The sequence below is a fragment of the Leptidea sinapis genome, chromosome 18 (genome assembly GCF_905404315.1).
Source record: "Leptidea sinapis chromosome 18, ilLepSina1.1, whole genome shotgun sequence".
Lineage (NCBI taxonomy): Eukaryota > Metazoa > Arthropoda > Insecta > Lepidoptera > Pieridae > Leptidea > Leptidea sinapis.
Window position 1 is genome coordinate 2,335,195 of NC_066282.1, and position 15,712 is coordinate 2,350,906.

General features: G+C 34.2%; 1 protein-coding gene across 2 annotated transcripts; it reads right to left on the reverse strand.

Moving 5' to 3' along the window:
* Nucleotides 1–1,218: 1,218 nt before the first annotated feature.
* LOC126969504 (rho GDP-dissociation inhibitor 1) lies at nucleotides 1,219–15,504 on the reverse strand. 2 transcript variants are annotated; one of them, XM_050814972.1, is made up of 5 exons: nucleotides 15,351–15,504; nucleotides 14,711–14,910; nucleotides 12,305–12,414; nucleotides 7,010–7,124; nucleotides 1,219–3,671 (listed from the first exon to the last, which is right to left on the reverse strand). In XM_050814972.1, the coding sequence occupies exons 2-5, from the start codon at nucleotides 14,898–14,900 to the stop codon at nucleotides 3,472–3,474; spliced, it is 615 nt and encodes a 204-aa protein (XP_050670929.1). In that variant the 5' UTR covers nucleotides 14,901–14,910; nucleotides 15,351–15,504; the 3' UTR covers nucleotides 1,219–3,471. The 2 variants fall into 2 exon arrangements, with proteins under 2 accessions (XP_050670929.1, XP_050670930.1); XM_050814973.1 differs by having other exon boundaries at nucleotides 14,711–14,921.
* Between the last annotated feature and the right edge of the window lie 208 nt (nucleotides 15,505–15,712).

Sequence of the window (15,712 nt, forward strand, 5' to 3'; positions counted from 1 at the left end):
TTTAAAATTAAAGTGTCTGTTTCAATTTTTTTTTTCACTTCTGTTATTATCTGCCATCTTGGCGATCTGTGCTTAGCACAATTAGCCAATTTATTGTCTCTTTGGTAATTTTTGTCATGTAGTTTATTTTTATAGACAGCTCCATCGAACTGATCTACATGATTTCTGATATTATTTATTTTATTTTTTATTTATTTAATAGGAAGCCCACATTGTATACAATGTATTACCTTATAATATATTTACACATTAATTACTTATATTATTTAACATCGTATACCCCATTTACGGGCTAACTCGACATGCAATTAATTACTTAATTAAATTACAAGTACTTAAAAACATTATTAACATAATATGACAATTTCTTCGTTTACTTACTACTTATCTAAATTACTTAATAAATTGGTTACCTAAACAAAAATATAAAAAATGATCATTTCATTTCATATTAATGAAAACAAGATTTTTTCTATTTCCAAATTTCATACAGGACTCCTAAACAAAGATTTTTATATTTTATTTTGTATATTTAGTTTACTCTAGCATTATAGATATTCAATTTGCGTCTGTTCTCGTTGGTTTGATTATTCGTCTTCTAATTCCTATATTACTTGCGACTAACACCAAAGAGGTTCCTTCCCTTTATCGCTTCACCCGGAGAAGTTTGTATCACACAAGCTAGAAAATAATTCCGCCACCCACAAATACCTAGTATCCACAAGTCACAGAACACGGAACTGACGCCGCCATCTTATAAGCACGGACTAGTAAAAAAATAAGGACTCCGTGTCACCTTACGTAACAGTGTAGCACCAAAACAAGCCGATTAACGTGTAAATACATAGCGCCACGCACACACTTACACTACTACAGGCCGATAGGCGGCCATTATGAGAATTGTCATCGTCTGTGACAGATCAGTTTGCGTCTCAATAAAATATTTTAAAAATGTCGTCGTGCGTTGTGAAAAAGTGTAAAAACGATACTATATTAGTATTTGTGGCCATATATGATTATTTAAGGAAGAAATAATTGTGTAACTAGTATACCCCGTAACCGCACACTAGCATAACGGTGCTTCACTTGCTAATATCACGGCGCGGAGTCCTTCTTTTTTTACTCGTCCGTGCTTATAAGATGTCTCCTGATACCTTATTCCAATGAATACAGAGAACGAGAGAGTTATTTTAAATTCGAATAAATAAAACAATGTCGGAATAAATAAGCTTTATATTTGGCCAAACTATTACATTGTATATAATTAATTACATATACACATAGTATTGCAATTTTATTTTTATTACAAATCAACGAAATTAAAACACAATAGCACAAAACAATACGCTTAATGTATTACATGGATTATAGAAATATCTTACTCAGAAACAATTTTAATACCTTTCAAATTTAATATTAGTTTAAAATTTTATAAATCTTCCTTATATATTTCTCTACACTTGAAAACCCTAATACACGTAACCAATAATCAGGTCGAATTATAAATGCAGCACTATCATTGGTTAATTGACCACGGATCAGTAACATCGTGGACCAATAGCTTTCAAGTATCAATATACGTCATGCAAACGACCAATCACAATTATTAAAATAGGAAAAATTAAAAACGGGTATTTTGAAAAAGCATTTATATGCAATGCACCTAGATGTGACAAAGCAGAGCTCTTCTATACAATTGACTGTTACAAAGAGGTAATAAGATATATATATGTATATATAGAATAAGAAAAGTCTAGCCAATCACATAAAAGAGCCACTACCATAGAAGCACCCTAAATCTTCGCTGCGCATAAAAGCACAACTTAGACTCTCTTCACCGCATAATGTACTTTATTGCCAGCAGCTTAAGATCTAGATTACACTATGAATGTAAAAATCCATCCGTAAAAATTAATACTTTTTTATTGCCACAGTACGTCACGGGCACAGGTATTGAAAATACGAAGCTACAGTATTAAAAATAGACTATATAAATTCCGTGCACCAACTGATCAACAACCGACACTTGTAAATACATCTGACTTAGTCTCTCTCACATGATAACAGTTAAGACAAAAGAGATTAGACTTCTCTCGTATTTAGAGTAAAACTGTTGTAGAAAGTTGATATATTAAAAAATATATTAAATAGGTACAGTAGAGTGAAAATCTTTATAAAACAACCATGATTTATTGAAATGCTGGAGGAATGATCGCTTAATGTTGACCTGTGACTGACTTACAAAAGCTTATTTTAAGATTACATTTTATAATATTTATGTTTCTAAAAAATATAGATCAGTTTATGGAAGTTGCATAATTAGTTTGGAGGAAACCATTTGAAACTTCTAAATAAATCTATCATCTACTGACTATTACGACCACAAATCATTTAAAAAGTTATGTATTTTATCTTACTCTACAGGTAAATTAACTACAGTGACAAAATTAAGATTATTGTGATAAACTATATTTAATAATTCTGTTTTAAAAATTATTATACATTTAGAAAGCAACAGGGTGTAAGCATTATACATATAATTTTATCATAGAGCAGCAGCCCTGGTATATATAAACCGGGCGTTATAACTTTAAATTGGTTTAATTATAATACATTCATGTCACATCTGCATTCCTTTGAACTATGATTGTTCCGAAATACAAAAGAGACAATCAAATAAGTCTTGAATCCTTATGTATTAGTTACAAAATATTTTACAATTGATCACAATTAGTAATTTTTTCATTAAAATTACATTTTTAAAGGTCAGATTTCAAAACTTTAATGTTAATTTCTTATAGTCTTATAGTCATTAAAACATTATTAAGTATTTTTATAACACCCTCTGTTACTATACTATAAAATGCATTGCCCGAGTAGTTTTTCAGCTGTCAATGTTGCAACAAGATTGTATGTGCCTCATGACTTACCACTCAGTCCGTTAGATTGAATGGATTGGATGACAAATAATGTGCGTTAATTTTAGTGATTTGATACAAATTTGAGGATTATGATTGACTTTTGAGAGATTATAGCGATGATCTTATAAAATGGTCAACATTTTTCAAATCTCTGACTTCTCTGAGATATGTTTGGTTTCGTTTTTCTTATAAAAACAAGGGACGAGACGAGCGGGAAGTCCAGCTGATGGTAATTGATACCACCCATTACAATGCAGTGCCGCTCAGGGCTCTTGAAAAACCCAAAAATTCTGAGTGGCAGTACTATTGCGCTCGTCACCTTGAGACATAAGATGTTAAGTCTCATTTGCCCAGTAATTTCACTAGCTACATTCTTTAAACCATTTCTAATTATAAATTGTTACAAAATTGAATGAAATTTGTCAACAACTAAATGTTTTTTTTTGTTAATTTTAGATTCATCCTCAAATCAAATCATACAACAGACAGTGTGTAATATGGCACAAGGTAATGGTAACCAGGTGCATCCAATCCAACCAAATTCAGCTTCTTAATCTTTCCAATCCTTCTTGATTTCAAAGGTCCACTCCCACTGCAGATGAACATTTTTATCATCATCAGTGAACAGGCTGTTCACTGTGTATGATCCTCGGGCCATCATTCCCGACGGTGCATCTTCGGGTGGTGTTGTGTATGACTGGATTTCAGTCTTAGGGGGATAAGACCCAACCATGTGCGTCATTTTGTCCACTGAAATCATTCATATTTTAAGTTACAAAATGATCTTTGCAATAGATTCTGATGCATTATAAAAGCAACTCAAAGACTCCTCCAGCAAATTAAATATTTATTTATAAAATAAATTAACAGAATTAAACGAAGAAATATTGTATGTTTCTTTTGCTCATTTTTGTCACAAAGTCTTACTTTTGATAGAGAAATTAACCCTAAGAAACCTGTCAATGTGATAAAACTCTATGAGTAACAGTGAAGATACTCTTCAGACAGAGCCATTTTACAATGAGACCTTTGCGACAATTGCTCACTATTAAACAATGTAAGCATTTATTTAGCAACTATTAGGTTTTAAAATCACTTTTAAAAAGGACACAAAAATAATTATTACAGACAAATAAATGTGTACTAGTACCAACTATTTTAGAAAGGCGGGTTTATACGCGAAAATAACATTCAAGTTTCCAGGTTAAACTAAGTCTGTGTTTTATTTTTTTTATTTTATTTGGGTTGACAACAGCTTTATACAAAATAATCACTTATAGTTAAATACAAAAACATAGCCAATTATAGTCTACTACAGTTTACCTAATGGAAGGAACAGCAGTGTTTACAATAATAAAGAAAAAAATTAACAATGAATAACACACGATCAGAAAAATTAAAAAAAAAAGTATTTAAATGTGCCTGCATTGGTTGCATAATGGATTATATGTATAAGTCTGAAAAATGAATATAAATAAGAGAAAAACATGATACATACACAAATTTACAGATTTAATAGTACAATACATACATTTAATAGTTTAATCTATTAATAAATAAATAAAGATATTTGTTACAAATGAGATTTCTCTACAATACTTTTTATGGTGTGGTTTTTAAAGGTCAACCTAGAACCGTAGAATGGATCTATATATCTTTGAAGGATTTATTATATACATTTGTGCAACGAGTGAGAACACTGTTCTGGCCATAATTAGTACGACGAGTCGGAACTTGAAAAGTAGAAATGTCACGGGTGCGCAACGACGGAGCGCGTAGGCATATTCCTGCCAGAAGAGAGGGACAGTTGAGACGACCGCTCAGCACATCATGTAAGAACATTATGTCCGAGACAGTACGCCTTTTCTGCAATGTGTGTTATTAATAATAAACCTTTTCGGTCTTACAAATAAAATTGGCATAAAGTTATAACTAATCATAAACCAAGAATATGCAAAATTCTTACAAATAGACATTTTGCTTACGATTGGTTTATTCAGACGTATAACGTTTCCCGCGTTTATTTGCTAGGCTGCTTTACATTCGGAAAACTTCAGAATTATCATTGTATTGAAAGTGTTGTCAGCGATGTAATGTAAATATATATATGTAATAATAAAAATGTATGCATATTCTTGGTTTATTCTCAGGTCTAACTTTATACCTAGTTCATTTGTAGGGACGTTGTCTATCTTTCCTTTGACACTACAGAAGTACATGACAAGGAGAAGTAATTTTAAACTTGGGAGTAACTCTACATGGCGTTTATTAATAAGACAGTATATTTTAAGAGCAGGCCCGATGTGAGTTCGCATTTTGAATAACCTATTGGCGAGAAGTGATCACCTTCCGGTACCTACGGTAAACACTCGTCATTCCGCACTATCATAACCTAATTAGATATTCGTCGGGCGAATGTATCGTACAAACAGCGCGCTATATACGACACAATGAGACACACGCCGCGTATGAATTATTAATAGATGTCGGATCAGAATATTATGTTATACGTACCGGGCGCTATCCAATGCAGCGGTAACATTAAAATACTCATTATTACTCATAATGTTGTGTTGGGAATTAAACTATATAGTAAGATTAGCAGTGAATAAGATTTACATTCAGTCAAAAAAGTATCGGAATGGATAGTTTGTTTAAGGTTACATATTATTATTTTTTTTCACAACCACAAAATTACACAAACAGAGATTAGACAAACAGAACGTGCATAAGAGAAGATCATCTCTAACGTAGATAGAGAAAGATATAAAAGGTAACAGACTTTCACTGGAAAGTCGTAAACAGTCAGCCACGCATGGAATTAACTCCTTTGTATTTTGATTATAATACTAAATAACACATACGCTGACGAATCAAAATATCGAAAATATGGTCGCACAGGTCACGGACTGTCAGGTTGTCTGTACGTTAGTTTATACTAAATATACTTTTAGCACACTAGTAATACATGATATTCATTGTGATTTATAGCTAGTTGTTCCCGACTTAACTCTATCTTGTTTTGTCATGATCACGGATCAAACCCCAGGGGGTTACACCAAGTTGTTGGTGATAATAGTGTTAAATAAATTTAAAGCGTTTCAACATATTTTCTTAACAAATTGATTTATCTAGTAAAAAATGATAGTTTATAAGTGACCTTAAAAGTGGCAAATTTTTTAAATATTTGCTCAAAAACCGTTTTCTTAAGGCTTTAAAATCCGGCTTTGCTCGTAAATAATATAATGGTATCATAACATATCTCATCACAAAAGATTCTAATGCAGTAGATGGGTTCGTAAGTGATACGTTATTAAATGCTGGTATTTGTGAGGAGCTGATTTCTAAAGTAGATTGTCCCCATATTTATAGATCATCACGGGTGAGGCCCCTAGATATAAGGATCAGAATGTATAAAACTACAATTTATTTATTTACAGTAGTATTTGTAAAATAGCCTAGCAATACATTGGCAATAGATATATGTCATTTCCTAATTGGAATTCCAATAAGGAATCCTTAGGAAGCTCATTGTCGCTCAGAGGGCAATAGAGAGGGTTATGCTCGGAGTCTCCCTGCGAGATCGAATGAGAAATGAGGAGATCCGTAGGAGAACCAAACTTATCGACATAATCCAAATGATTGCGAAGCTGAAGTGGCAATGAGAAGGGCACATATCTCGACGGACAGATGGCCGTTGGGGCAGTAAAATCCGAATGGCGACCACGTACCGGAAGACGTAGTGTTGGTAGGCAAGATCGACCGACGATTATTTTTGTGACAATCAGGGACAAGACGAGCAGGACATCCTCAGCTGATGGTAATTGATACGCCCTGCCCATTACAGTGCCGCTCAGGATTATTGTAAACCCCAAAAACTCTGAGCGGCCCTACAACTGCGCTCGTCACCTTGAGACATAAGATGTTAAGTCTCATTTGATCTGGTCAAGATCGCCGGAGTAGCTTGGATAAGGGCAGCGCAGGACCGATCGTCATGGCTTCATGGAGGCCTTTGTCCAGCAGTGGACATTTTCCGGCTAAGATGATAATGATATGTCAATTTGGATGTGTTAGAACGTGATTACTACCTGGAACTCCAAGCCGGTAGGTCTTCTGCACGTACTTGAGGCCGTGCACAATCTCGCGTTGCACGATGAAGTCGATCCGTATCCGGTACTGCACGCCCTCCTTTATCACAAACGTCTGAAACACGTCCAACAACACACGGAACGATGATTTACGGCTGATATTTCTGTATAATTTGTAATTTTTAAAGTGATTTCCCTCATTTCTGGGATTAATACAAATTAAATTTGTAACCAAAATTTATGAACGATGCGTGACTCGAACCTACGCCTAACCTGCTCAACCACAACGATTGCATATTAGAAAATATATTTCAAGTCCCGCATCGTTTATAAATTTTGGTTACAAATTTGTAAAAAAAAGTGAGAGTTGACTATAAAAAAAAGTCAATTTCCTACTATGCAATTATAACTAAACTAAGAAAATATAACATAATTATATACCAAGATTTACCAGATTAAGAACCATGAGGAACTCGACCGGTTGGCTCAGTTGGTAAGAGCGCTCAGAACCCGAGAGGTCACGAGTTCGAGTTCCGCATCTAAATAATCATTTTGGCTACAGATTTAATTTGTACAATATTGCTGTTTTTTTTTTTATGAGAGGGGGCAAGATGCTCACGTGATGATATTTTATCAAAAGCAGTCCTGCTGTTTTACACACATTTTTAACCGACGTTTCGTGAACTTTTTAGAATCGCATTTTCAGGGGAACGCAATAAATAATAATGAAATTGTAACTTTTATACAAAAACCTAATGTAAATATAAAATCGTTTTAATCGATTTAAAATATATTTATATAATTGAACAAACAGAATGGAAAATGCCAACAGAGATAGAATGTTCAATAAGCAAAGACAAACTAATGTTAAATGATTTATTTTCAGTTAATTATTGTAACACAACAATTTGTCGGTACACCGCACCTCCATTCACCGCGAGTCATTAGTCAATACGATGAGGTACATCGAATGCTCTACCGGCCGTGACGAATGTAGACTACGCAGGACTGGCACTACTATGTTTCAATTTATTCTTATCCTTTTTGAACAAATTTTCACATTTTAAATTTAAAAAATTTTTAGTCTCCGCGTATAGGTAAGAACGCATAACCTTTCGATCAAAATGCACTAGTGTTGACCTTATAACACAGCTATAACACATCTATATATTCGCAATGCAAGCCACACAGTCAACCAATTGAGGTGAGCGGGCACTCCTTATTGAGCAACATGTGTGAAAAGATTGACGGGCAAATTTATGTTTTCTACATTTTGTCATCAACTGCTTCAATAATAAGAGCGCGTTCGCACGTTGCACTCGAAAGTGCGAGGCGAGAAAGACGTTCAACCGTGGACTTACATTTTACTAGCGTACAGACAAACAAAGTGTGCGAGAGAAGAACATATATAACGATATGATACAACATAAAATTCATAAGTGTGCGAGCGCTCTTCCAACTGAGCCAACAGTTCGAGTGACGTCACGTTCGAAAATCTTGTATGTCTTGTTCAACTCTCAAGACTAATATTAACACAAAATTTCATATCTGCGGAGATTACAACGCGGTCAGGCCAAGCCCATGCCCCGTCAATCTATTTTGAATATTTGTCTTAAGGAAAAAGATCTACATAAACATAGGCAACAGTTTGTGGCAGCCCTACGTCTAATAGTAATAGCTGAACCGCGATACAGACGCGCACGTATGGAGATCTGCCAATTCCAAATCTATGAGACACGGAGAAACGACCGCACACCTGTGCTCTCAACTTAACTACACCTCCTACAACAAATCTGTTTCATATTGACGATGATTTGTGAACGGTTTAATATTTCATACGAAGCGGACGGTGATAATTGGCATTAGTTGGCTTTTTTTCAATGAGCAATGTGTTCGCACCCAGTTTGAGTTTACTCGAGTCTTATCTAGGTCAGCTTTCACGCGGGATTTACATCGCGCTCCGTCAGGAACCATTCAAAAGGAGCCAGGGCATTTTTGGTACCTGACCCAACAGACATTTATTTATTTAATACATCACTAAATCCACAGAACTTAAGTTAGGTTATAATAATACTATTGTAGAAGTTACTTCTAATAATGGATTTACAATATTTATAATAAGACGTGGTATTTGTCCATGCGTGGTTTGGTGTGAGCGCGTGTGTGTGTGTGAATTACTATTAATTTATACTTTCCTTTATAACTCCCTATATACTTCCTTATAAAGCAACGTTGACTGTTATTAAAAAGTTCATTAGTGTTTAATTTGCTTATTATAGTTGCATAGAGTGCGACAGATTACCGAATTTTCAGACTAATTGGTGTGACTCACCGGGTCTTGGAATAGAGACTTGGAGCGAACTGACGGTTTTCGTAATCGTAACTGACGTAATTTATATATTATTGGAAAGACAATTTAGGGAACTCAAGACGATTGCTTGGGTCTGTGCAATGGCTCTTAGGTCATACTTGTGTATGAGTAGCCGCACTTGATAACATTCTGAACCAAAGCTAGCACATAAATATAGATTATTATGAAATAAATTATTTCTATCGACAAGAATATACAGTAATTACAAAATATCTCCAATCAGACAGCGAATCGAGACAAGCAGGTCGCTTATTACAACATATGTGTATTGGCCCACCCAAGGGCTTACCCTTTACCCAAGATTTTCCATATATTTTTTCCCATCGTCGAAATATTATTTTGAACTTCATTTTGTATGATAGTCGCGGCCCATCTCTCTTGCACAGCACAAGTGGAAATAAATACGGGTTGCCGACCTTTTGGATAAGTGTAGGCACTATTTTCAACACAACACGCTGTTGAAACGCGCAAGGAAATAAGCTTCCTTGCACCGGGTTCCCAGCTAGGTGGGTACCGCAGCGGCGCCTTGTTTGCCGACAAGCTGCAGTAATGTAAAAGCAATATTGGTTCGGTTTAAAGGCAATTCTAATGAGGCTTTTGAATCGTATGTCTAAGTAAGCGTAAGTGACGATCGTATCTTGGTATTTGACTCAATATATTTTAATATTTTATAATAAACTATGATAGAAATAATGATGTAAGTACCTACACTGAAATTAAAACTAAAATCATAAAAATAAATATAAATTTACAGGAATTTCTGTAGTAAGGATATTCTGTCCCTATCTAGAATGAAAAATTTGTACCTATATAGCGACTATGGCAACTACTAAGCTGTGACGTCACATTTTACTATGGCTAGGTCAGAGATATTAACTTTCCCGTAACTTTCTTGTGTTATTGATCAACTGAATTAGTTTAGATTAAATTAGGATACTGGCTAGATCATGGATACCACAACGGCGCCTATTTCTGCCGTGAAACATTACTGTGTTTCGGTCTGAACGGCGCCGTAGCTAGTGAAAATACTGGGCAAATGAGACTTAACATCCTGTCTCAAGGTAACGAGCGCAATTGTAGTGCCGCTCAGAATTGAATGGTTTTCCTAGAATCCTGAGCGGCACTGAATTTTTCTGTCTTGTCTTGATTCTTGCACCAATTACCGTCAGCTGAACGTCCTGCTCGTGTCCTCTATTATTTTCATAAAAAAGAAAAAGTTTTTGGATCATTTAATTTCTTATTTTAATTTGAGTATATTAAAACCCAATTGCGACGCTCAGAATTTAAGGTTCTATTAAAAATCGTGAGCGGATTTTTTGCAGACTGCGTTCATTGGACTGTCTCCTCAATTTTCCTCATAAAAAAACAGTAACATTATACGTAGAAAAAGTAAAGGAGAGCTGCACATCTAGATTATTGGATTGATATATGATTTTATAGCTTGTGTTGCGATGACGGAGTTCTTGGCAAAGATCAGGTGAAACAGCACTTCAGAAGCGATATGCCTACACAAGTCCAAGTGATCGAGCTGGATTCGAGACAATGTGTTGCATGTGGTAAATTAAATTTACTGCATGTATTGTTACCCCATGAGTTGCAAATTTCATGATGATCGGTTGATATTGTTTAGGATATCAATCTGTGAAGTTACCTATAACTATAGCATTCAACAGTTTATTGCATTGTGAATAGTTTTAAATTGATTTGTTGGTCACTCTTCAATTTGAAGCTAGGTTCTACTATAATGGATTTTGTGATTGAGTTTTGATACATTCATATGAAGTCGTTTTGTTGGGGCTGTAAAGTACCTATTACCTTATATTATTTTATTTATATATTTTTTTATTTGTAATTTTATTAAGTATTTAATCATTTGTACACAAATCCCGTTTTCACTATCAATAAGTAGGTTAGTATATAGTATTTACATCTTAGTAAGAAATATTCAATCTTATAACTGTTATACTTATAATTTTCATTTAAGGTTTTTTACTAATTCACTGTAAGATAGATGCAAGCATTTATATGATGAATATGAATGTTTGTTTCCGTGTCATGGACGTTTATATATATTGTGTTATGTATGTTTAATTAAGTATATTGTATTAAATATATCATTGTTTTGCAACCCATAACACAGGCTATGCCTAATTTGGGGCGAGATAATTTGTGTAAAAGTGTGTCAATATACATAAATATAAATTATATTAATTACAAATTTAAGCAGAATGGCAAATTGTAAGTAGAAATATTTGGTAAGTATTGCATGATATGCAGATTAACTCTTTTTTTTGTTGTTTGCTTGAGTTGTCGTAACAGCCTTCGTCATGCTCATTTAAATGTCACTGCTTGTGGCGGCGACATGGGACGGGTCTCTTTCCCTAAAATATGGTTGAGCGAGGCGATGGCTAGCTCATGTGTTATGCTCATGAACGGTCCCTGCTTGTGGTGGCAGGATGATCCTGTTCCGGAGGCTCGGCTTCAGATTCTTAAAAGTTATATATATACATATATTTTTATATATAATCGCTTATAAAATGCTCACAGAATACCTTTATTTATTTACAGTGTGCGTGGATGATGCAGCTACTGTACTCAACTTTAAAGTAGCTTTTGTAATGTGTTAATTTACATTTACATTTTTGACTTACTCATGTAAGGCATTGACTATTTGATGTTTGGGTATGTTTGTTGCATCACTTTACATATTATATTTTAATTGAAATGATGAAAATGTAAATCTTGATTTAAAAGAGTGGCAATGAGTTTCTTGCTACTACTTCCCATTAACTCCACTCTTTACGAGGTAGCAGTAGATTCAATAAGAAAAAATTTTTTTTTTTACATTCATTAGTGTAATTCGTGACCTACATGAATAAAAACTTAATTAAATATAAGGAAATGTTAAAAAAGAATACACTCACTTGTTTCTTTAGTTCACTCAAATCTCCTGTTAGGTCCAGCTCTACATCATCCCGGTCAGTGACACAGAGTGCCAGCTTCTTTACTATCACCTTCCGAGGATCATTGGGCTCTAAAATGAGTAACACAGGCCATTATCAGCCAAAAAACAAACTATTTACATACATATTTGAATCCTGAGTCAAAGTTTAAAATTTTGATTATGTATAAATTTTGACTATTGACTATAGCTTTGAAATGGAAACCCTTATTATTTTTTTAAAATTTAGCTGGCATAAATTACTCTTTACATAGTTAAGTTAAACTTAGTATCCCGCAGCACAAAGGGAGAACAAACGAGGGAGGGAGGGGAAGGAAGGCACTGAAACCTAATTCATCCTTCTGGATACTAACTATATCAACTAAAATATTTTTTGCCTCCTAATTCATCCTTCTGGATACTAACTATATCAACTAAAATATTTTTGCCTCCAAATTCATCCTTCTGGATCTAACTTTATCAACTACAATATTTTTGCCTCCAAATTCATCCTTCTGGATCTAACTCTATCAACTACAATACTTTTGCCTCCAAATTCATCCTTCTGGATCTAACTTTATCAACTACAATATTTTTTGCCTCCCTAATTCATCCTTCTGGATCTAACTCTATCAACTACAATATTTTTGCCTCCTAATTCATTCTTCTGGATACTAACTCCATCAACTACAATATTTTTTACCTCCTGATTCATGTCAGGATACAAAGTCCAACCCGAGTTATCTGGCAGCGAGTATTAATCATGAAAAAACCATTTTCCTTGAGTGCAATTTTTTATATCACAAACAGATTAAATTACATAACATACAACATAATACAATATTCATGTACCAACTTTTGTACTTCCAGATAAGGGACATAGAAGATTAGATAAGTATGAGAGAATTTCTATGTCAACTGTAACCCTTTATCCAAAACAGTTATAGATTTAAAATTATATGTATCTTACATGCTTGGGCAAAATATTATAATATTTACTGCACACAATGCTTTTAGAGTATCTATAGTGAAATACTTCACAATGACAATTGAAGCCAACACTGCACTCTATGTACTTGTGACACTGTTTTATCAGTGATGTGAAATACCATCCCCAAAATGATATTTTTATGTAAAGACTATCATTACAATCTACTTATGTGCTGATTATCCATAAGAAACTTTTACAGCTATTAATTTTATGATTATTTCTTCTATTGTCATCTGTCTAGAATTAAACAATTGTTTAGATTTTAAATAAGTCAGTCTAATATGGTTTGGCTCCATTGAAATCTGTTTCATCATTATTTATGTATCTCAGCTGTTTATTTCCTAAAAAATAACAGTGTGTGATTTCATAAGGCTATCATAAACCTTTCCACATCAGGGCTCTCCGCCGCAAAATGTTTGCCTTAGTTTGGCTTGTGTTCAGCGCTCATGCAGCATTCTCCCCGTGCGTATTATGTAATGTGTAGTAATAAAATGCTTATAACTAAGGTGATTTGAGTGACTGTCGCTGAAAGCTATAAGACCATGTATAAATTATTCATATTGTGTTTTTATTTTATTTCACACAGACTTTTCATTAGACAATAAGTATAAAAATAGGTAAATTATTATTTTCAATAATAATTACTTGTTTTATTTACTAACTTTTATGTTTTTGTAATAAATACTATATGTTCATTATAAAATAAAACCAAAATCTCCACAAAGAACAATCTACGTGCAAAGTCTTGATAACGACTGCTCGCTGTGCCGCCCGGGAAAAAGTGAACACAAAAATGCTATGTCCGTAAAGCTATGACGTCGAATATTGGTGGCCTTGAATCGTAACGGATCGAAATGTGTATCGGACTTCACTTGTACATAATAATTGCGTAGGAGAAATAAACCATCTTGTACACGTTATAAGGGTGAAAACTGGGTGAGGTAAAAGAGTGCCTTGCGGCACTCCCGAACTCTGTGTGTTTGTAGTTTCAAGTGCCTGCAGGCACCGTCCGATGTGGAAAGGTTAATATCCTATCCTTAGTGTATCATTTCATTTTCATAAGAACGCAAAATCCACTTGTCTATTATGTCATACACCACACAACTCTACCCTAAGGTCTATGTGTATCGCAGCAATTATTATGGTTTTAAATAAATAATGAATACTCAATGCTGCCCCCAAATTAATATGACCAAGTAATGGGTATTTTTTTAGCTTTGGAGGCTTAGCTTAGCAGCCAGCTTGTATCAAATTAAAGAGGCTTGACATTCCTTTGAAAAATGAAACAGTTTGACTTTTAAACATGATATCAATGCTTAACTGTAAAGACCAGAACATTCTATACTTAACACACTTCATGTATGAGCTAATGAATTGAGTAAAATCACAGGTTTTTACCAACAATAACTGCTCCCATTTGAGCCTGTCCCAACAATGCCTCTTTGTACTTTCTCAGTGATTCATCTTCCTGATCTGCTGCTAAGATCTCTTCAATGGTCTTCTCTGGGGGTGGCTTGTACGAGGATTTGATTTCATCTTCTGCCTCCTCCTCTTCAGGAGTGCGAGCTACCTCTGGTTCACCAGACATATTTGTGGTTCTAAAAAATGGCTAAAAATAAATTTGCTGTCTGTATATGATCAAGTCAAATGATGGAAGGTTATCACAACGCGTATTTCTGTATTACCCGCCTAAAAGGCTTTACCACTCCCAATTTGTATGAAAACTTATTGCGACCGTTTTATTTGACAGGTGCACATAGCAATGCAAAGATTTTCCTGTTCGCTTCATGGTACATGATTCACCCTACGATAGAGATGGATTTAAGCCGCCGCAATTCGTACAAAATTTTGTACCTATGTTGCAATTCCAATAATATAACTAATAGTTATCATTATTTATATTCTAACAACAACAATTATACCAAGCACAACAGTGAGACGGGTTCGAGCTTCGTCATTCGAGCGATCAGCTTATCAACTTATCAAAGGAGCAAGGCGCGATAATAATAGTTAAATAAACTTAGAAAATGACACTCACTTTTATAACAGAACTATAAACAACACAGCGGGCTTATAAATTATGGAAACTCTAGAATGAAATAATAAAGTAAATGACAAAAATAATTTTAACAAAAATTTCGAATCAAAAATGAGTGACCGGTGACGTTTAGATGCGCTTCCGGTCGATTTCTTTTTTTTTAAGTACTGTATGGAATATTGATTGAATACTAGGTGTTTTGCTCGCTAGAAACCATAGAGAAACAAACCCTAAATGGTATTATGGCCTATCACAGACAGACTATCCTTGATACACTTTTTAGTCTGTGGTAATAAAACCGATAGAATTATTCTTTTGTACCTATATACCTATCTTCTTTTGTAGTGCAAACTGCATGTGTA

Coding starts and splice junctions, on each gene's coding strand:
- LOC126969504 (XM_050814972.1), bottom strand. CDS start 14,900: ATGTCTGGTGAACCAGAGGTAGCTCGCACTCCTGAAGAGGAGGAGGCA. Junction 12,415..14,710: donor AATGGGAGCAGTTATTGTTG/GTAAAAACCTGT, acceptor TACTCATTTTAG/AGCCCAATGATCCTCGGAAG. Junction 7,125..12,304: donor TGAGTGAACTAAAGAAACAA/GTGAGTGTATTC, acceptor GACGTGTTTCAG/ACGTTTGTGATAAAGGAGGG.